At 39.4% G+C, this 22,202-nt stretch overlaps 1 protein-coding gene across 11 annotated transcripts in view; it reads right to left on the bottom strand.

Annotated features, from left to right (window-relative positions):
* pcdh15b (protocadherin-related 15b) overlaps positions 1-22,202 on the bottom strand; it is a 323,490-nt gene that overhangs the window by 136,131 nt on the left and 165,157 nt on the right. For all 11 annotated transcript variants that reach the window (XM_066663505.1, XM_066663496.1, XM_066663499.1 and 8 more), the window contains 6 exons: positions 21,954-22,103; positions 19,906-20,099; positions 16,028-16,160; positions 14,676-14,755; positions 6,653-6,746; positions 109-237 (listed from right to left, as the gene is read on the bottom strand). In XM_066663505.1, the coding sequence (XP_066519602.1) occupies positions 109-237; positions 6,653-6,746; positions 14,676-14,755; positions 16,028-16,160; positions 19,906-20,099; positions 21,954-22,103 (780 nt within the window). The remainder of the gene's footprint in view (positions 1-108; positions 238-6,652; positions 6,747-14,675; positions 14,756-16,027; positions 16,161-19,905; positions 20,100-21,953; positions 22,104-22,202) is intronic.

The following is a 22,202-nucleotide window of genomic DNA, read 5'->3' as shown; positions in this document are numbered from 1 at the left end:
TACATTAAGTGAGACAGAAACACAGTGCTGTGAAGCAAAGGCCAGAGGCATGAAAAGCCAACAGCTTAGTTGTGGAAGAGTGAGAAATGTCTATAGACACAGGCCTACCTTCACTTGACCCACAAAAATGTTGGCATGCTCCTCTTGAACCGTGAGATTCTGGGGCAGTAGAGGATCGAATACAGGGTCATTATCATTGACATCAGTTACCAGAATATCCACAGTGGCTGTTGAAGTCTGCAAATGAGAATGAGAATGAGAAAACATGAGATCAAAACTTCATGTGGTTTGACAGAGCCAGTGATTTAGTTCAATCTGAAGTAATGGACATAATGGAACAGTTTACATCCTTTATTCTCCCATGACATCCTTGAGCATTTGGATTGAATGTAATTAGCAACCACATATTTGCACGTTAACAGTTAATAACATTTTGTATATCTATATCTATCTATCTATCTATCTATATATCTATATATCTATATATATATATATTTTTTTTTTTTGTTATTTATTTTTTTTTGAGTTTTTGTTAACAGTCTGTGTACGTGTTACATGTCATACATGTGTTGCTGTCACCAAGACAAATTCCTAGTATGTTTAACATACCTGGCGAAATAAAGAGATTCTGATTCTGATTCTGATATATATATTTGTAGGTGCTTTCCCAGACAGGGTCCTGGTCCTGGAATATATAATCCTTTTCAATGGAGATCACAATTCAAAAAGCTGTGTAGTCCAGGACTACGCTTAATCCCTGTCTGGGAAACCACTTCATTATGTATCATTAATTTCATTGATTGTTTTAGTCATATATGATGTAAAAGATCATCAGTGATTAAAACATCTAAAGTTTTTAAAAATGTAAACCATATAAAACCAAATGTGAGCATAAAAAGCTTTAGAAAAATATCAGAGATCAATCAAATGCTACCTAGAGCAACCTTATTACCATACAGACAAGCACATTTTCACACTGTGTTAGAAGGAAAGTGTAATTTTCTGTGGAATTTTAATATTATAGGAAGCATTAACATTCTAAAGGATTGTTGACCCGCTTTTCCTCCAGGCAACCTGCTTGGCATTGGCAAAATTATTTTTAAAATAGAAGTAATTGGTTACAACTGCTTTATGACTTGTATAAGTTGACAATTTTACCATTATTCTTCCAATTTCTCAGTCAGTGTTATTTCCACAAACATTCAGAGTTTGTTACTATGTTCAATAACAACATTGACAACAACATCAATGGCAAATATGTGAATTTCTTAAGTGTTGCTGTGCATTTTAAAGTGGGCTTCCACAGGTTGCAGTTACGTTGTAGTTTTACTGTGTACCTAATATACCTATTTTTTTATTTATTTTTTTTTCTATATTTTTACCTAATATAAACAGAAGTAATAGATAGATAGATCGATAGATAGATTGATAGATAGATAGATAGCCTTTGTCATTGCACATGTACAACAAGATTAATGTGTGTGTGTTTGCTGTGTACTCAGGCCCTGAGTGGCTTAAGAGGTTTGTGTGTTCAGTTCCCGTACAGCACTGGGGTAAAAGCTGTTTTTCAGTCTGTTTGTCCTGGATGTGTTGGACCTTGAATACAGGAATACAGTTATCTCATACATAGAGACATGCTGGAGATGGTCTCAACACTCAGAAGCACATAAGCTTACTGCCTCTTTGTGGCAGGGGGCTAAAGTATCCCACTGTGTTTCACAATGATGAGAAAAAGGCCATTATCCATTGTTAGCCATATTAGCATTTTCATAGTATCTAATGAAAAACTGTTAACCTCCCATGCTTTTCTCTGCTATTGTGACCTAAACTGTAAGTTTTCATATATAGATCATACATATATAGAGCACCAGTAATTGTCTATTATCTCAGCATGAGAGTACTGACACAAGTCACATATCATTTTGTGTAATTTCTTTGCCCTCTGTTTACAGGGTAAATAATCTGATCCCACTGTCCCCGAGCTGTGGAGTGAAGCAGATTTTTGGGATAATGATTCATTGCCACTATCTGCTTAAATTATTGCTCTGTTTTGTCTTAAAATTTAATAAATTAGTTCTCCTTGACTGAAAACATGAGATAATAAGTAAGTGAATTTTTTCAAGCAGAAGTGAAGCAGAGGCCAAATCCTAAATGTCAGTCTACACCCTCTGTAGGGCACAGCGTAGGTCATAAATAACAGGTTTCTTCACTCACTATAAGCTAGAAGTTTTGCATCTCCCTATCAAATTATTGCACCTTCTGAGTGCATTAGTTTTAGTTTTAATATCTGTGAAGGCTGTCTGGGACAAAGTCTGAGCCTCTCTACTGACTGATGGGCAGAAAAGGACGTTCATTAATGTGATGCGTATAAATAGGTCAGGCTTCCTCAGCTTAATTTCTTTAATTTTAACATCTAAATGAGAACTAAATGTGCTGCAAGGAGAGCAAACAATTTAAACATCTTTATTTTTTTTCATTATACTTGTGTGTTTATGAGAAAGAGTAAGTCCTCTGTATGGGACACTGACATTACCTGTAACCCATAGATATGGAAATGTATTTAGTGGGTACAAAATATACATTTTTAGCCGTCCATGAAGACTGAACACTGAACCCAGTAGGTTGGTATATGCTTAGAATCTGCATCAATTTGAGCCATATCAGTGATGCAGATGCTGAGCCGGTAGTGCGTGTGAATAAATCTAGCCCTCAAAATGTTGAATGAGTTCGTCTTTGCCTGGCTGGGGCCCAGTGTTTGCTTTCATAAACAAATATCCCCTATCCACTGATTAATTTACATAGATCCAGCAAAATTGATAACATATTTGCATTCATCATCAAGCTGTGAATAGAGGTCTAATGAAAAATTTCCTCAGCTGCCGGGCATATTAGCATTTTTTGGAGGCCGGATCCACACCAGAACATGGCAGCAGCCAAATCAGTCTTGCTGGCAGATACGGATGACAACTGATTAACTTGAGAGATTTCTAACACCAACCATAGTGTCTAATTCTCAAACATTCACCTTTTTTACACAATACGAATACAATTTATGATACCAAAAGCCATCACTGTGTATCAGTTGCATGAGTTAGAATCCTTTCCATTTCCGTAGTGCAACATGTTTTGCTAAATATAACATGTAATTGAGTTTACTTTGGAAAAAAAAAAGACAAGAAATCACATATACCATTATAGGGAAAGTTACACGAGGCCGGATACTTCAGCACACAGGCCCCAGGGATCCAAATGAACATAAATGGCCTAAACAGTGCTGGGTCCACTTATGCACCATTATAACATGCAGAGCTTTTATCTTAACGCTGCTGGCCACTTACACAAGCTTCGTTCTGGCCAGCTCTTGTCCCCATTTATTTGTCACCCAGGAAAAAAGACATTTTTAGAAAATAAACTAATTGCAGCTGGTGCAGACTGCGTAAAAGAAATGGCCACCTTGGAGGAGGCACCGACATTTACAAAGAAGGAGTTACATGGCACATGTCCTGATTTTAACAGTGCTCTATTTAAATTATGATCATCACAATAAGTTTCTTTTTATGAAAGACTTGAGAAATATTTTATCCTATCCATGGAAGTTCATGCATACAAATTAGAGCCTGTTACCAAATGGGCTATTCTGAATTGAAATGTTTCATGAAATCCTTAGCTTACATTGGACTTGAATGTTTATTATGATATGGGACATGGGACAAAGAGAAAGCTGTTTTCACATAGTGTTGTACGGGTTACGGAAAGTATAAAAGCATTGTAAAGCCGATGTTGTAAGAACAGCTACTTTAAGGATGATTGTTTTTCACACCAGAGCAGTATTTTGAGCAGCAGCAGGCCCACACACCCTAGAACAGCTGAGAGCTGATTATTTGAGCACTGTGAGTATCTATCGAATCTGGAGGTATGCAGCTGGGGTTTTTTTTTCCCTTGACATTTTGTATTAATCATTTCAAATGAAAAGCCTTCTGTTGAAACTCGGACACAAGCATTAATTGAAAAAATAGCAGCACACACCCAGCTCAAACAACAAATACTCCGGCTTCAACAACTTTATAAGAGATATATGTAGATTAAGCAAATTAATGTTCCAGATTAATCACGTGTTATATCACATATTTCCATCTCAAGTGCACTGCCCAGGAAGACCATAACATCAGATTCAGATTGGAGGCCCTGGCTATTAGACCTGCAGCTAAATTGTATTCTGAGTCTGTCTATCCACTCACTGCAGCTATCCCTAATGCAGGTTGCAGCCCACATTTGACGTCTCTAATCACATCTCCCTACACCCATTTCCCAACAACTTAGTTCCAATCTCATCGTGTACATGAACTGTAGGCCCCATGCGGGATAATGTGTACCCAATTTAAGTGGCCGGTGTGATAGGAAAATGTCATAAATTAGCTAATGTTCTTTCATTGCCATGCAGAGTTGTTCGTTAAAGGTTTAAATGGCGTCAGGTTTGACAGCTTGTACTTGTAAATTTTTTAAGCAGTGGCTATAAACCTGCTGAATTTGCAGCGTGACCATGAAAAGCTTAGTGACTGGCAAATGCAAAATAACCCTTCTAAACATGTAAACATGCTATTGGTCTTGATTTGGCAGAATTCGCACAATCTGTCAACACAAAGGCAGCACAATTTAACAAAATACCACAGACAAAATCTGTCAAAAGTGGGTGTAATTTAGGATGGGGTGACTATCCTTTGCATTTACATAAAACTCCTCTATGTAAAAACATCCAGGGCTTTAGATGAAAATCCAAGTTAACGAAACAGTTTAGTTCGAAGCTCCATACATAAGCTCTGGCCTTTGGTTTATCAGGCTTTGATCAGTCCTCCTCTCTCTGGGCCACAGAGCAGACGGTGGCACCCTGGTCACCTAGCCCTAGAACAGAGGTCAAGTAGCCAAGCTTGCACATGGGCTTTGGGGACTTACTCAATTCACATAACTCCCCCTCCTGCATGCTCGGGCAAGTTCTATTTTGTATTAAATTGGCCAATAACCAAGTGCTTTAAAAAAGGTCACTGAATTTCAAAGACCTGTCCAGATTGCACCTCTGCCCATCTCTGGCTCATCCAAACTTTCCTCAGTGTTCTCAGCTTTAAGCAGAGGTAGCTAGATCAGGGGGACGGTTGCAGGTGCATTTTTTTTTTTTTTTTAATGAATGGAGCACAACTCGGAGAATGAAAGTGTAATTCCTTTATGGGCTGAAGCTACATCTGTTTGTCTCTCCAAAGGAGAGGTGAAGAAGAGACCAAGAATCTGCCCATTAAGGTGGACTCAGATTAAGTCATAGCAGTTATTCACTCTGCTGTGTGATGGGAGAAAGAAATTTGTATTCATTTTCCATGAAGGTCAGAATGGTGCAATACCAAAGCAAGACTAAAAGGTGCCAACGCCCGTCTTCCCAGTCTCTGATGTGACAAATCTGCTGCCAGTCTGCTGCCTCGACAAGCTGGAAGTGAGAGCAGAGGGATATATATATATATATATATATATCCCTCTGCTCTCACTATATATATATAGTGAATTATATATATATATATATTTAGAATTAAGAACTCGCTTAACAAGGCGTTTTTACCTCACCCCGACCAAAAGAAGTAAAGTAGCAGCATCAAGACAGAGGGAATAAAATTAGTGGAATACCCTTGGAAGCCAATGCTAAACCCACAGTGTAATGATTGCTTAATTCCACACTGCTGTGGGAGACATAAACTAGCTTGTCAATAGCTGAGAAATGTCCTGTATGCCAACGCAGTGAACAACCAAAAAGATGCAATGAGCTCTGTGCTTACAAAAAAATATATATATATAAATAAATACAAACTTGTGCTGCTCATTTATCTCCATCATCACAGCATAATCACTCCATGGTGAGATACACCTCGTTCCATCACTATTCAGATCAATCACAGCAGGCCCTTAGAGAGAGGCACTTAAAAAATGCGCAGCGGGAACCACAGACAAGTAAAAGGAGTAAAGCACACAAGCCTACAGAATTCAAATGACACAGACAACAAAGAATTACTGTGTAAGGCCAGACGTCTCCATTTCAGTCCCATACCTAAAGGTATAGAATTTGTCTCAGTTAAAGGAACAGGCGCTGAAACTGGTCATAGTTACTGTCGTTACATGCTATTAAAAAGATAGGATTGTGTAGCTCACAAACCCTGCTCTTATCTTTGATTCTTTCTCAAGTGGTTGCCTTATTTACAGATAATTTTCAACAAATGATGTTAACCTGTATTCATTTACAGCGTTATTGTAATACTTTCTGTGCACTTTGGGTCACACAGTATTGTAGTCCAGCAGTAAGCAAGTGCAAAAGACTCTTATGCCTGCATATTAGCATAGAGGCCTTTCTGTATTTCTCATTAGTCAAAAATCTGTTATCACAATTTAGAAAAAAGAGAGGATTATGTTTTACATTCTCTCAAACTGCTAGCACAAACCTGGATGTATTATGCGTGTGGGAAACTGGACTAATCTCCATTCTTTTTGAAGAATGCTTTGCTCCACTTGGACTAAAATGACTTTACTGTAGACAGAGGATTAGCTTTAGAGCGACTGTGTTCCGCAGTGTTTGATTTACCACACTGACAGAGAACAGCTGACCAGCTGCAGCAGGCCTTACCCCGTCCGGTTTGCCATCGGATGCAGTAACGGTCAGCAAATAGTGATCCATGCTCTCCCTGTCCAGCATCTTCGCCAGCAACAACAGCCCAGACCTGAAAAGCACAACCACCACATGAAACTCAGAGAAAGTGCAGACGGTGGAGTTTTACACTGAAGTTTTATGAGCATCCTAGAGTAATAAACTATTGGCTTCTCGATGACTCACAAGGGAGAGACTGGGTATGGGATTTAAAAAAAAAAGTAATAATAATAATAAAATAAATACATAAATAATAATAAAATATATGCCTCTATGTCTGGAAAAAATAGCCAAGATGAAAAATAGAAGTATGCACAGCCCAAATAGAGACAGAACAGGCCATTTTTAAGAGATTAGAGCATCAAATGTGAAACTGCTGGAATCATTTGTGCCTCAATAGGACAGTGAAGACAATGCATTAGTCATTCACAAAATTCTTGGCCAGTTCTTCATGTCATTACGAACAGCTAAACCAGACTAGAGCTGTGGGAAATTAAAGATAGAATAATAATTGCCCCACATTTTTGAGCATCAGTAAAATGTATTCAGTTTTGAACAACATGTTGTAGACATACAGATCACTTAAGGTGCTGCTGGCATTAAAAAAAAATATTACAGCATTTAAAGTACAATGAAACACAGACTGTTGAATATTCACATGGTGTTTGTAAACACTTTTTGACAAACTAGTGATCCACAGTGAGAGGTTCTGTAATAATGGGGGGTGGGGGGTGCGTAGAAGTGGTCAAGGAGCAAGGGAAGGAGGTAAGTGCAGGAGGCTTTATTACAATAACTTAAAGGAAACTAGACAGAGGGACACTAAACACAAGGGCTAAACACTAAACAAGGACTATACAGAACTAAGGGGCTAAACGCTAAACACAGCTAAACACTAAACACAGCTAAACATTAAACAAAGAATCTAAACATAAAACACAAGACTTAAACAAGAAGGTTAAACATAGATAAACATAGAACAATGCTAAGGCCCATGAACAACAACCAAACCTACATACAGTGACCAACAAACAAGAAACACTGAGAAGGACTATATGTAGTCAACACAAACAAGAAACACCTGGGTACTAATTAAGACACATGACACTAGAAACACAAGGGAAAGGTATAACATGACCAGGGAATAATCAAGAAGCAGACACAAGACAGGAAATAGTCACATGACAAGGGGAGCACAGAACAGAAACAATACAAAACAGAACACAACACAGCACGTTACAGGTTCACTATTTGCTCTTGTCGCTTGTCTCTGGAATCAAATTTTTGCACAAACTGAGCTTGTCACACACTATTTTTCACCTCTCAGCTTTTCCAATTCGTGCAGAGAAGTTTGCAAACCATTAAAAAAAACCTGCCTTGTAGACAAAGAGCTTAGGGAGGTGCATGAAATGAATGACTTGCGCTGTATACATGAGCAAACCAACACAATGCTGCATCCTCGTGTATGTATTATCTATTCACACGGGCCATCATCTGTCATGCATACTCTCTCTCATTATGTGACATTGATGGTGATGATCACTGACGAAGATTAAAGTTCAGCTTCACCATTATTCTAAGCAGCAGCTGGAAAACCAAACTGCATGGATTTAGGCCAAACAAGGTGTCATTTACTCCAGTGTTTCTGAACCTCTGTGTGACTAATAGGCTATCGGGGGAGAGAGAGAGAGAGAGAGAGAGAGAGAGAGAGAGAGCGCAGTTATCATCTGAGAATCACTCCAAAGCCGTAGTGAGGCAGAGGTTATCCAACTAATTTGATTTTCTGAGTCGGTGAGGAGGAGGATGAGTGGGCGGCGAGCTTGGAGTGTCTCTGAGCTCCTGTTGAGTGCTCCTGTTAGCACAGGGCTTGCCATGGCGCCTGCTCTGTGGGCTCCATGTATTAAAGGGAAAATTTAGGCTATTGTCCTGGTCTGTGAGCAATGAAATGATCAGTGATCAAATATTTTGGCTTTAGTTTAGTGATGATACTAATGTTTGTAAGTTTATGATCACAGTCACTCAATTCAATATAATGGGCCTCACTACAAAGAAACCCCCTCACACTTTCACACCTATGAACAATTTTGCAAACTTCTGGCAACGTGTTTTCGACTTACCAATCTCCCACAACATTATGACCACCTCCTTGTTTTTCCACTCACTTTCCATTCTCTCAGCTCCACTGACCACACAGGAGCACTTTGTCCATCATCTGATGCTCTGTATACATTGTTTGCCCCCTTTGACATGATCATCAATGATCAGGACCATCAGATAGCAGGTATGATTTGGGTGGTGCTTCATTCTCATCGCTGCAATGACACTGACGTGGTGGTGAGGTGTTAGTGTGTGTTGTCCTGGTACGAGTGGATCAGACAAAGCAGTGCTGCTGGAGTTTTTACTGCCCTCGGTGTCACTGCTGGACTGAGAATTTTCCACTAATCATAATCATCCAGTCAACGGTGTCCTATGGGCAACGTCCTGTGTCCACTGATGAAGGACTACACCAACTTTTACAAGGTTGACCAATAAGGTAGGTGTGTCTAACACAGAGGACAGCGAGTGGACACAGGGTTTCAAAATTCAAGCAGCACTGCTGTGTCTGATCCACTCGTATCAGCGCAACACACACTAACATAACAACACCACGTCAGTTTCACTGCAGCACTAAGAAATGAAGCACCACCCAAATCATACCTGCTCTGTGGTGGTCTTTGTTTAATTAAACCCCAGAGATTTGCATTTGTTTTAAAAATATTAAATACCTGAATACATATATAAAAATATCTCATATTACTTTTTAAAACCGGAGATTTTTAAATCCTGGCCAGGAACTTGGATCAAGCATTCAGCTTTAATGAATTTTGATGTACGGGGAACTGCATACCTATAATTACCATTTGCTTGAAACACTGTTGAGTTGCAGAGTAAAATGAAGTATATATGAGTATGTACAATGCATAGCTAAATGCAACAGCAGATGCTCAATAGTCCATTTCATATTACACATGTCACAGTGTTAGTAATTACATATATAAGTCTACTAGAGATAACTAACAACTGGACATTGCTGAGATAAATGTGTGATAATTCTGGCAGTCAATGAAATTACTTGTTAGCTACATTAGCCTAGTGGCTCCAGTCCAAAGCCAAAGAACTGATATTTTATTTTAGACAAAATTTTAAAATCTCATTCAGTCTCTAATTCAAAGTGTGCATTAATAAAAAGTAAGTTCCAAAACATATCCGTTTTTTAATTAATTCATTTATTCATTATCTGTAAGCGCTTATCCAGTTCAGGGTCACGGTGGGTCCAGAGCCTACCTGGAATCATTGGGTGCAAGGCGGGAATACACCCTGGAGGGGGCGCCAGTCCTTCACAGGGCAACACACACACACATTCACACCTACGGACACTTTTGAGTCTCCAATCCACCTACCAACGTGTGTTTTTGGACTGTGGGAGGAAACCGGAGCACCCGAAGGAAACCCACGCAGACATGGGGAGAACACACCAACTCCTCACAGACAGTCACCCGGAGCAGGAATCGAACCCACAACCTCCCTGGAGCTGTGTGACTGCGACACTACCTGCTCCGCCACCGTGCCGCCCCCGTTTTTTAATTTTTAGTTAATAAGTTTTTCTTATGTCACAAAAACCAACACATAATATATATGCATCTATTCCGCCTACAGCAGTTTAACTAATCACATTTACTTTAAAGTAATTAGGGTTTCAGTCTCCATTGGTTTTATCAATGAGGCAAATGCAGAGCAGCCAATCAGAAATGAGGTCATTGATGTGTATCAATTTTAAAGGCACAATAACCAAAGAAAAAGCCTGTTTCATGTTAAAGGATAAAGAGAAGTTTCTGCAATGGAAAACCACACATACACTTCCAAGTTAACTTCAGGAACAAGCCGTATATGGACTTGTGTACATTACTGAGATCAAACATATAGTGGTTGATGGACTACATTTGAGGTAAGTGAAATTTGTGTAAATTTGACTTACTACAGCTTTCAAACCTGAAGAAACATTACATGTCTCACAAGAAAAGATACATTTATGGGTTGTTATTCTTAAGCTGTCAAGTTTCTGTGCTTCTTCCTTTTCTGAGTATGTTTGGCAAAGCATGCATCAGTCTTTGTTCAGTCGACACCAGCTGTCGGCAGCTAAGTACACATTTACAGACTCGCCTCCAGGCACCTTTTGCTGAATGTGTGGATCTGCTGAGCTATTGCATAAGCCCCCTTTTTGAATAGCAGCCAGGCTATAGCTCTGCACTGTGGAGAAACCAAGGGAATTCGGAAGGAGGGGTCTCTGTTGATGATGCTCTTAACAATGCACACAGGATTGTTAATATTGTATAACATTTGCAATACGCCACCACTGATACTATGCAACCACTGATGGCAATGAACACCTGGGAGGTGGGAGGAGACTGAAGCAGCTTGTGGTAACATGCCACACCAGAATTGGCTTATTTTTTAAAGAAATAATGAATAGCCGTGCTATGCAATAAAAAAGTTAAACCAGAAACATTTAAATAGTTCAAAATTTAAATAACTAATACAACAAGTAGTTTTTTCAAATTCAACACAATACCAAAGTCATTTTTAATGACTACTGCAGTCTCAGAATTATTCCACCTTATTTTTAGTACTTAGTTGAGCATCCTTCTTCTGTTATTACCTGCTCCAAAAATGATGCATAGCCAGGCAACAGCTTCTGGCATCCCACCAAAGATTTTCTACAGGGATTGAGTTAGGTGACTGTGATGGCCTCGCCAGAATTTTCCAGGACTTCTACTATATCCAAGCCTTGGTGGACATCGAGTTATGCTAGGGATCATTGTCCTGTTAGAATAACCAAAGAACCCCCAGCTTCATTTTCCTCAGGAAAGGCATGAGGTTTTCTCTTAGGATTTCCACACGCCGCAGGTATCCAGTGCCAGAGAAAGCAAAACAGCTGTTGGCAGGATGTTCTTTTCTGAGTATGTTTCATTCTTCCTCCTCCAGACACACAGCTGATCCATAGGCCTAAAAAGTTCCGGTTTTGTCAAAGTCGGTCCGAATCAACACGGGGGTTCATACATTTGTGGTTGTTTTTTTTTGTTTTTGTTTTTTTTTCTTCACATTACCATCTGTGTTTTATTTTGTTCTTCCGTCCTGTGTTTTGTTGCTTTTCTCTGAGATGTCTGAGTTTAGTTTGGTTGTGGTTGGAATCCTCTTCTCCAGTTAGGTTTAGTGGCATGTCCGTCAGGTAACATCAACCTTTTATAATCTTAGGTTATTGTTTTTGGACAGTGACCGTGGATGGAGCAGTTGACAGGCCAGGTGTGATCTCGTAAAAAGAACTTCTGAGGAAAACGATCAGAAATGTTGAGCTAAATGTGGCTGCGAATGTCATCTTATTAAGGGGAGAAGAGCCTGACTGTGAAACCAATTCAAACTGAAGGTGGAGCTCTAATTGGGGTTTGCTGTTGTGCTTGTCAACACCGTCCAATGAACAACAAGCCTGTCTTTACCTCATGGATGTAGTGCAAGTTAGCATGACAGAAAAGTCACAAACATACTGCAGTTAAGTTTGTCAGTGTCACACACAGCATCACTGGTTTGGTCTTGGATAATCAGGAATTGCAGCTGATAGAGAATGTGTCAGAGCAGTTTGTTTTCGGTCTTCCTGAGTTTATTCCACTGCTTTTTCCCTTCATTGGCTTCCTGTATGTGCAGCAGATTTATGCTGCAGGCACTAATCTGCAAATTCAAAATAGACCAGTCCCAAAAAACCTAATGGCAAAACAGAGGTTCTCCTGCTAGTTCCAAAACATGTTTTAAATAAAGTATCAGGCTTAATACTATATTTTGTTAATTTCCCTGTACTTTCTAGCTCATCAGCTAAAATGTGGGTGTCTTAATTGACTCAGATCTCAGAAAAAACAGGTTTCCTACAACTTTGTAACACTGTTAAGTTTAGAAATGCCTTATCCCTGCCAGATGTGGAAAACTCAGCACATGCTTTTACTACATCGAGATTAGATTATTGCAATGTGCTACTGTCAGAATGCTCCAGCAGAAACTTAAGTAAACTCTAATGCAAATTCAAAATGCTAGGGTCCTCACTAAATCCAGAACATTTGATTATATAAGGCCTTTACTGATTTTCAGTTAAATTCCATATTGATTACAAAATTCTTTTTCTAACGTTTGAAGCCCTGCATGTTCACATACCTGCAAGACCCCATCATGCACTATGAACCACCAGAATTCATAAGACTTCTCCTACAAAGCCCCAGCTTGTGTTTTGGACACAGATCCAGTCACTGTTTTTAACTGTAGGCTCAAAGCCCACTTGTTCAGTTAAGCTTTTGGCAACTAACCTCTTCCTCCTGATTAAGGATGTTGATTCAGGAACTCAAAGACCTGGAGAATCATGGTAAACTTGGATGCTGTGCTCACACTCACTTTAGTTTGAAGATGGTGGAGTGCATGGATTCCTTTTTTCTCAGGATGCTCTAAAGTCTGAGATCCTTCTTGTTTCCCTCCTTCCAGGCAATCTGATAGCTTCAGATCTGCTAGAGTCCCTACACTAATGAAAATATTTACATATGCTTTTCTATGCACTTAAACAAACGAATTCCATCTTTGTACTGTTTTCTGAGAAAATGACGGCCCACTGGTGGAAGATTGTCGGTTGGGTTCTCCTGCAGTCCACCTCAGACCAGCTGGTCACCTCCATCTACTGCTACCAGCCTCTGACCCCTCGCCATTACCCACCTCCATCAATTACAATGAAGTACAAATGGACTCGTTTTTTTACAAAATGCACTGTGGCATAATAACAGACTTAACTGGTGATACTGTCAAAGTCAGTAGTTTGACCCCCTTGTGAATCTTGGTTTCTTCCCAAGGTTTCTTCCCCCAGCTTCGAGGAAGTTTTTCTTTGTCACTGTTGCCTTCAGCTTGCTCGCATGGGGCACATTATCTCTTCTGATACCAATTCTGTAAAGCTATTTTGTGACAATATCAGTGCCAAATAAATACATTTTGATTATCTGATTGAATGATTGATTGATTGATTATTATATTGACTGATAATCACAGCGTTCAAAAACCTGACTCAAACCTCAACCCCTTCAGCTTCACAAAGGTTTTATTCATTTAAAAAATTAACCTGATATCAATCAGATGAAATGTCCTTTAGGGAGTGTGCCCAATGATTCTAGGTGGGCTCCAGACCTACAACGGCCCTGAGCAGGATTAAGAACTTACAGAGGAATAAATGAATAAATTAATGTTTATTGTTCATTAATGTGAACTAAGTCACCAAAAGCTGTCTTATTAATATTTTAGGGAAAATTACTGAGTCTGAATTGTTTACAGCGGTGGTGATAGAAACCCGATGACTGAGCTTTTAAAAGCATCTTATGTAAAGTTCTTACATGAACTGGCTCAAACAACACTGCCTTATGCCTGGCACTGTATTTTACCATAGTTTTAAAATAGTTATAAATATAAAATAATATATAAAATAAATTAAATTATTAATACATTTATAAAATAAAGCCCTATGTGAATTTTTACATAATAAAAAATATGTTTTTAAGGTCTCTAGAATGAAACATTTAATTTAAAGGAACACTATGTAATATTTATACCTTAAAATTACAGCTTCAAAATTATTGTGATGTTTCAATGACCTTTAATAGGGAAAACAGAGCCTCTGTTTTTGCCTCTCCATGCTCAGCACTACAGACACTGCATTATGTAACATTTGGAGATGGGAAAAATACCACCTGCAATCCCTCCACCTCTCTATCGATTTTTAATACAGTGCTGTAAAAAGGAATTACACTGGGTGTGTAGTCAAATATTACCTAGTGTTCCTTCAAAAGGCACTCAGAAAGACTTTGCTTACATATCTGCCACTAAATAACACAAATGTGGACGAACATTAAATGTGGAAGAAAAAAATAAAAGAAAAGTTTAAGAGGAAGCTTACGTTTGGTTGAGTTCAAAGATGGCGCCGGGATCACCGCTCAGGATGCTGTATGTAATGGGATCTCTTTCACGGTCAGTTGCCTGCAAATGACACAGAAGTAGTTTCATGTAACGATTATTCTGTTATTCCAGAAGCTGAGATTCTGGAAGGCTCTGGCTCCTATGGGAAAACTGGAGTAACCAGATTAAGACTTCCTGAACATTACTGAGTGACCAATACACAAATGTAGCTCAAACCTACTTTTATGATATTTTGTCACAAACTAAGCTCAAACTAAAATATGGTTATGGGACAAATTTTGGCTTCCTCACTTAAAAAGGCGTAAAAGGTAAAGACACACAGTGTAATAGTTGTAAAGCATTTAGTAGAACCCCTTATTTTGTTAAACATGAGAGAATGTAGTGAGTGAGTGAATGAAAAAGTGAGTAAATAAGTCTGTGAGTAAGCAAGTTCTTCATATATAACACCAAGATTCCTTTAAAATAATTTTTGGTTACCGACACTTACATACAGTTAATACAGTTCCAATTCTTACATAACAGCCAAATTATAGACATTTTATAATAAAAGTCAAAGATCAGGCTTTTTACTATTTTCATTAATTACAAAGAAATAAAAAAAGGGGGAAATATTTAATAATAATAAAAAAAAAAATACTAGGGCAGCACCGTGGCCCAGCAAGTAGTGTCGCAGTCACACAGCTCCAGGATCCTGGGGTTGTGGGTTCAAGTCCCGCTCCGGGTGATTGTCTGTGAGGAGTTTGGATTGTTCTCCCAGTGTCTGCATGGGTTTCCTCTGGGTGCTCTGGTATCCTCCCACAGTCCAAAAATACACGTCGGTAGGTGGATTGATTACTCAAAAGTATCCATAGGTGTGAATGTGTGAGTTATTGTGAGTGTGTGTCGCCCTGCAAAGGACTGGCGTCCCCTCTAGGGTGTGTTTCCGCCTTGCACCCAGTGAAGCATGAATGATACCACCCCATAGTATACCTGACTCAAGTAAATGTATTTCAGTTTGAGGACAGTGTGTGGACACTTGCTCACAACATTTCTCTTGAAATGAAGAGCATTAATAGGCAGTTTGTTCCCTTTTTTAGCAGTAACTGCCACAATTTTTCTGGAAAGGGTGAATTTCAGCTGTGAGAACACATAGATACTTATAGACACTGTAATCTGTTGTACTATACGTGTTAGCAATTAATTTAAAAAAGCATTTGTGTGCTTACTTCCATTAAATTTGTGTGCTAAGTTCCATTAAATGTTCCAAATCTGACCAGACCAGGGTTATTGTTTAGTATCTGGGGTATAATCCTTTTCAATTCTGGAGTGCTGGCTATCAGCAATGTATCTGACCTGCAGGTTAAGGAGTGTGGCTCCAGTCCTCATGGCCTCACTGATCTCTAAGCTGTAGAGAAGCTGGGGGAAGCGTGGAGGGCTCTGGTTGTTGGGAGGGAGAACCTCGATGTAGACGGTGGTGATAGAGCTCCTAGAGACGTGTAAACACATTAGATACAACAGTGCAATTCAGAATGTATTACATAAAAAATAATTTAAAAAATAAATGTAATACATTTTATTAAATGGAACTTCAAGTACCTAACATCTGCCACACTAATCAACTATGAGACATATTAAAGAAAAAAAGAAAGATGCTCGAAACTCGAAAGAAAGACCGACTTGAAAACATGAAGAGGCTTATTCAGAGAAAACCATCTGCTAAACTTAAGGTATCTGCATCAACTGAAGGTAAACAAAGAAACAGAAAGCAAACAAAGGAGTTTAAAGAAATTTCACTCTTTGCATTTATCAGTGCTTCCATTCATTTTCAGTGCATTTGCACATACGTTTGGGGATTTGGAGCCTACCAACCCACACAGTGTGAAAGAAGACAACCCAGGCAGATATTTCATGATCTGCCTAGATCGGTAAACATGGGATAAAATGAGCCATTCTGATTTCGGCTTCTTATTATGATTACTTAGTAGTTCAAATAGACCTTTTCAGTAATTTTGAGCAGAGTGCATGCTCCCATTTCAGGAAAGATTCCTGAGCCATTTACCTACTGTAAAAGTAGCAGTAAAAATAACCCTAGGTTATACTAATTCTGTGTGGGGAATATTCCGACATATCCCCGGTGTAGGGATTTATGTAGGTTTTCTTGAGAACGGAGGCGCTGGAAGAGTGATTAAATATTCAGTTCAAGTTCAGCTACTGAACGACACGCCATGCTCAAAACCATAAAACGACCTAAAGAATCACCTAAAGAAACACAGCATGTTATAAACGTGTATACTACTCATTATCATTAAACATAAAGGGTTTTTTTTCCTTCCATGTTAGCACCCATTATCTGTTTTGAAGGACAAGCAGATAAGGTCCTTAAGGGCTATTTTTGGTGGGAGTGCTGTTCTCAGAACTGCAGTGAATTACTAAAACTCCAGTAGCACTTTTAAAATGACCTTACCAAAGCCAGTTATTCTGAAAAGGGCCGTTCAGACAGAGTGAGAACAGTGCAGCGTTGTTTGATCCTTGTGGTGTTCTGCCTAAAGCATGTCACAGGCATTTCATTAAGACCCCAGGGTAATGTGTTAATTTGTGGAAAAGGGGTGTAATAGGTCCCCTGCAAACATAACATGCTTTATAAAATTCTGAGAATGTTTCTTCACCGTCTGCCAGCTCTCTGTTCTGTTTGTGCGCTAGAAAAAGCTTTTTAACTTTGTTTAGTCACTTTGACTTATTCCTTCCTTATGTAAGTGGATCACTTATTACATAATCTCCTCAAATATATAAATAAATAAAAATTAATAAGTCAGAATTTAAAATGGTAAATAAGAAAATGGAAAAAATTAAAGCTGTCCTGTGACTTTGCACAGCACTGTATGAAAGAGAATCACGTCCCTTGTCTAGTAGATATTTTAGGGAGCTATGCCTGTGCAAATGGCACTGTACATCTGGCTCTCAGTGTGTAGTCATCAGCCTGCAGGAGCGTGAGTGCGACTCTATTAGATGGTAGCCTGTTCCAATACAGCGTCTTACGGAGCTAATTAAGATCAGCTTGCTCATACAGTAAAACTTGTAATACGCTGACAAAAAAATTGATCACGCTCACTCTGTCCAGTTAAGCGCCATATGGCTGACCTAAATAATTACACACCTGCTGCCTTTCCTCTTTCATCTACAAACTCTGCATTTTCTCCACAGGCTTTAACTCGGACGATCTACAATGTTCCATTTAATCCTCTGTGATTCCTATCCATTGGAAATGCGATGGTAGCCAAGAGTCAATTATGAACTGAGCTTGCAGAGCTTGCAACTTATGAAGAGCCTGCAACATATAAACAGTTCGAAGTTGAACTTTGACACACTGCGGCGGCATGGAACGCTATTTCAGCAACGGTGCGTTATCGATCCTGTGGCCTGACAGAATCCAGAAAAAAAAAGGCTGTGGCCAAGCCAAAGTGGACAGGACCGAAGAGGAGGTAGCCACAATTAGAGGGAGAATCATCTCATTTCCGGCCCCTCTGAGTGCCAGATAGACAAGAGCGAGGGACAATATCGCCACTCTGTCCAGAGCAAAATCTGTCACCCTGCAGTGCTGTATTGATTTTAAGAGAGAGAGGGGAGATAGAAAGCATCTCCTATACAGTATACATCATGACCAGAAGAGGGTCCTCTCCTCTTTCTATCTCTCTCTGCGCTACAATTACCTTTGTAGGTCTACAATTACAGACTCTATCTGTTGCTCTGCATACATTGTTTGCCCCCTTTCACCCTGTTGTTCAATGGTCAAAACTCCCATGGGACCACCACAGAGCAGGTATGATTTGGGTGAGTCATACTCAGTGCTGCAGTGACACTTATGTACTGGTGGTGTGTTAGTGTGTGCTGTGCTGGTATGAGTGGATCAGACAAAGCAGTGCTGCTGAAGTCATTAAAGGCCTGAGAATAGTCCACCAACCAAAAATATCCAGCAAACATCTTCCTGTAAACAGCATCCAGTGATCACTGATGAAGGGCTAATGTATGACCACCGTAAACTGTGCAATAACAGATGAGCTAATGCTCTGTCTTTACATATACAAGGTGGACAAATGAAGAAGGTGTGTCTAACAGAGCGGACAGTGAGTGGACTCGGTTTTAACAACACACACTAACACCACCACCACGTCAGTGTCACTGCGACACTGAAAATGATCCAACACCTAGATCATACCGGCTTTGTGGTGGTCCTGTAAGTGTCCTGACCATGAAAGGGAAGGAAAATGGGGTCAAACAAAGTGTGTGCAGAAACGGATGGGCTGCTGTCTGTAACTGTAGAATGATAAAGTGCTCCTGTATGGTCAGTGGGACTGAGAAAATGAATAGAGAGTCACTGAGTGTAGAAACAAAGAGGTGGTCATAATGTTATGGTTGACTGGTATAAACAAACCCTGGTTCCTATCACTACAAAAAGATAAAGAAAAAAAACTTCCTTTAATAATCAACTATGTGAATCACACAATTTTGTTGAATTATTACAGCTTAATTTATTCGATTTTACTTTATTTAATATGTTGGTGGAGTATATAATTATACAATAATGTATAAGTTAAAATATTCATTTATTCATTCATTCACTGGTTCTATTCATTCATTTAGTGTTCTCCCTATGTCCGTGTGGGTTTTCTCCCACGGTCCAAAAAACACGCGTTGGGTGGTGGATTGGTGACTCAAAAGTGTCCGTAGGTGTGAGTGAGAGTGAATGTGTGCGAGTGTGTGTTGCCCTGTGAAGAATTGGCGTCCCCTCCAGGATGTATTACTGCCTTGTGCCCAATGATTCTGGGTAGGTTCCGGACCCACCGCGATCCTGAACAAGATAAGTGGTTATAGATAATGAATTAATTCATGAATTCATTGTCTGAAACTGCTTATTCAGTTCAGGGTAGTGGTGACACACACTCACACATTCACTCACACCTATGAACGCTTTTAAGTCACCAATCCACCTAACAACGTGTGTTTTGGACAGTGGAAGGAAACCGGAGCACGCGGAGGAAACGTATACGGATACAAGGAGAACACACCAAACTCCTCACAGACCCGGAGCGGGACTAGAACCCACAACCTACAGGTCCCTGGACATGTGACTGCGACACTCCCTGCTGCACCACCGTGCCGACCCTAAAATATTCATTAATATCCATAATCCTGACAACCTATATTTGTCTACATTTATATATTAAATGTTTTACCTCCTCTGTGAGGGTGGGGCATTGTCTGCAGCTCGGACGGTGAGGGCGTAGGAGCGACCCACATTCAGATTGATGCCAGGTACAGCGGTGATCAGTCCTGTCTGGTTATTGATGGTGAAGTGTCCCTGAGACCCCGCCAGGATGCTATAGCTTATCAACCCGTTGGGACCCTCATCAGCATCCACTGCCGTCAGCTGAAAGCAAACAGTCACCTTTATTTTTGGAAGGGGCTTACCCTGACTGGCCAAATGACCTTCAGCTCAGACACATTTCCTTTTGTGTGACATGCTACTGCTGACTACTACCCTAAGGCTACAATTTGCCATGTGACATTAAATGACTTGTAAAACTTACACACATATTAACTAATCTGTCTAACCAACAAGTCTCTGTCCTTTAGAGACATATAATTAAATAAATATATACATACCCAAATATATAAATACCTAAATAAACCAAACTAACTCAGTATCTTATAGAAATTCTTGTTTTTATCAGGATCTTACTGACATAATAACAATTTAAAAAACACATCTGCACCAAATCGTCCCAGTTTAGGAAGATATGAAAATCTGATTAGAATTTACGTACTATTTTTATATTACATAGAGGATAGATAGCTGGCTAGCTAGAATTAAACTAAACTGAATAGAAGCATATGCAATGATTTGTGTCTTGTGTACAATTTTGTAACTAAATAGCAGAGTTTGTCAATTTATGTTAATGTGAAGATAATACATTTCACACTGATGTGATTACTAAGTGATAAAAATGATGTTAAAGATCTCCGTTCCAGTAATATTTGAGACATTAGCACATTAACACACTGACAAATTAACGTCTCAGGATGTCAGAGCTGCAAAGCTTTTGAGTAATTATACCATCAGTCAATTACTGTTGCAGACGGTATGAGGGTAAAGTGTTGATGACAGGTTGTAAAAGCAATAATTGTACAAATTGCGTGTGTTTTCCAGAATATAAAGTCTTTCGGGGTTTTTTGTTTTGTTTTGTTTTTGTTCATGTGTTTTGTGTAAATAGCCAATGTGATTCCGTCAAGTTGATTCAACACCCACGCAAGTCTCAGATATTGAACTTCTCCAAGGCTGCTCAGAAAACAGCCTATGGGGCTCCTCCCAAAGAGGCCTCAGAAAATGTCAAGAGTGTGTAAATTGTGAAGTACAATAGTCACTATTAGAGTCACTATTAGAGGTGCTATTAGAGGTGCACTGGCTGATTTCTAAATCAGAAAAAAAGTGTTTTCTTGCTTTGACTGCCAAAAAGAATAAAGTAAATACGCATTATGCTTTTCCAATCAGTTATGTTTGAAACCCAATTATGAATAGTCTCGGTTGTATGTCCACTGCTGTCCATAATGAAGAACTGGTTTTGTTTTTGTTTTTTAGGTTGTTGTTTTTTTCCCGTCCTGTTTCTAGTAACCCACAGACATTTGTCACTGGCCAAATGACACTTATATAACAAATTATGCAGAGAAACAGATAGTGTGCATATATAAAGCATATGTATATGGTAAGTGGACCTGATTAAATGGAATATGTCTGGTCTTCAAGTGTTATTTAGATGATTTCAATACGTTTGTATATAAACACAACATTTTTAATATATAAGTAGTTGTGTACAAACCTTCAAATGTTACTGCATTCTGACTTATTTTTTACTACAAAATGTAGTAATGTTTTAACCTCACAGCCCTCAGGACAAAGAGAACAGGTGTGAAGTTCTATAATATGAATAAACTTGTTCTTGACTGGACACTTATGACAGCAGGGTGTGTCATTCTGAGATTGGTCTTGACATTTTGTGTCCATCACACACACAAGAATGACTTCCTCTTCTAGTGCTCTGACTATTAAGCAGGTTAATAGGCTACGGGCTGGCATGCCACTAGAGAAAGTCCAGCTGAGGATGAGCCTGAACGGACAGATCCTCCAATTATTCCGGATATAAGCCCTTCATAAACGAGGGCAGCTAATTCTATTACTGAGCCAGAGTGGACTGTTTGCTAAAGCAGTGAGTGGCTTATTGATTACCCGTAATACTGTTTCCCCAGGCTGCATGTCTGTGTAAACGTTGACGCTGTAGGAGACGTTGGGGAAGGTGGGCGTGTTGTCGTTGGCATCGATCACTGTGATATTAACGATCGCTGGAGAGCTCTGCTGAATCCCATCAGAGGCCACCATCTGTGGAGGAAAGGAGCCACAGACATGTAATGATGAAAGGGTTGAATAGGGCATGATGGCCAAGATGCAGAGTGGACGGCGTAAATAGTTCCCTGATAT

Source organism: Hoplias malabaricus, chromosome 3 (genome assembly GCF_029633855.1).
Source record: "Hoplias malabaricus isolate fHopMal1 chromosome 3, fHopMal1.hap1, whole genome shotgun sequence".
In the NCBI taxonomy this organism is placed as follows: domain Eukaryota; kingdom Metazoa; phylum Chordata; class Actinopteri; order Characiformes; family Erythrinidae; genus Hoplias; species Hoplias malabaricus.
The sequence above is the reverse complement of the archived record's forward strand: the minus strand, read 5'-3'. Positions and strand labels throughout refer to the sequence as shown.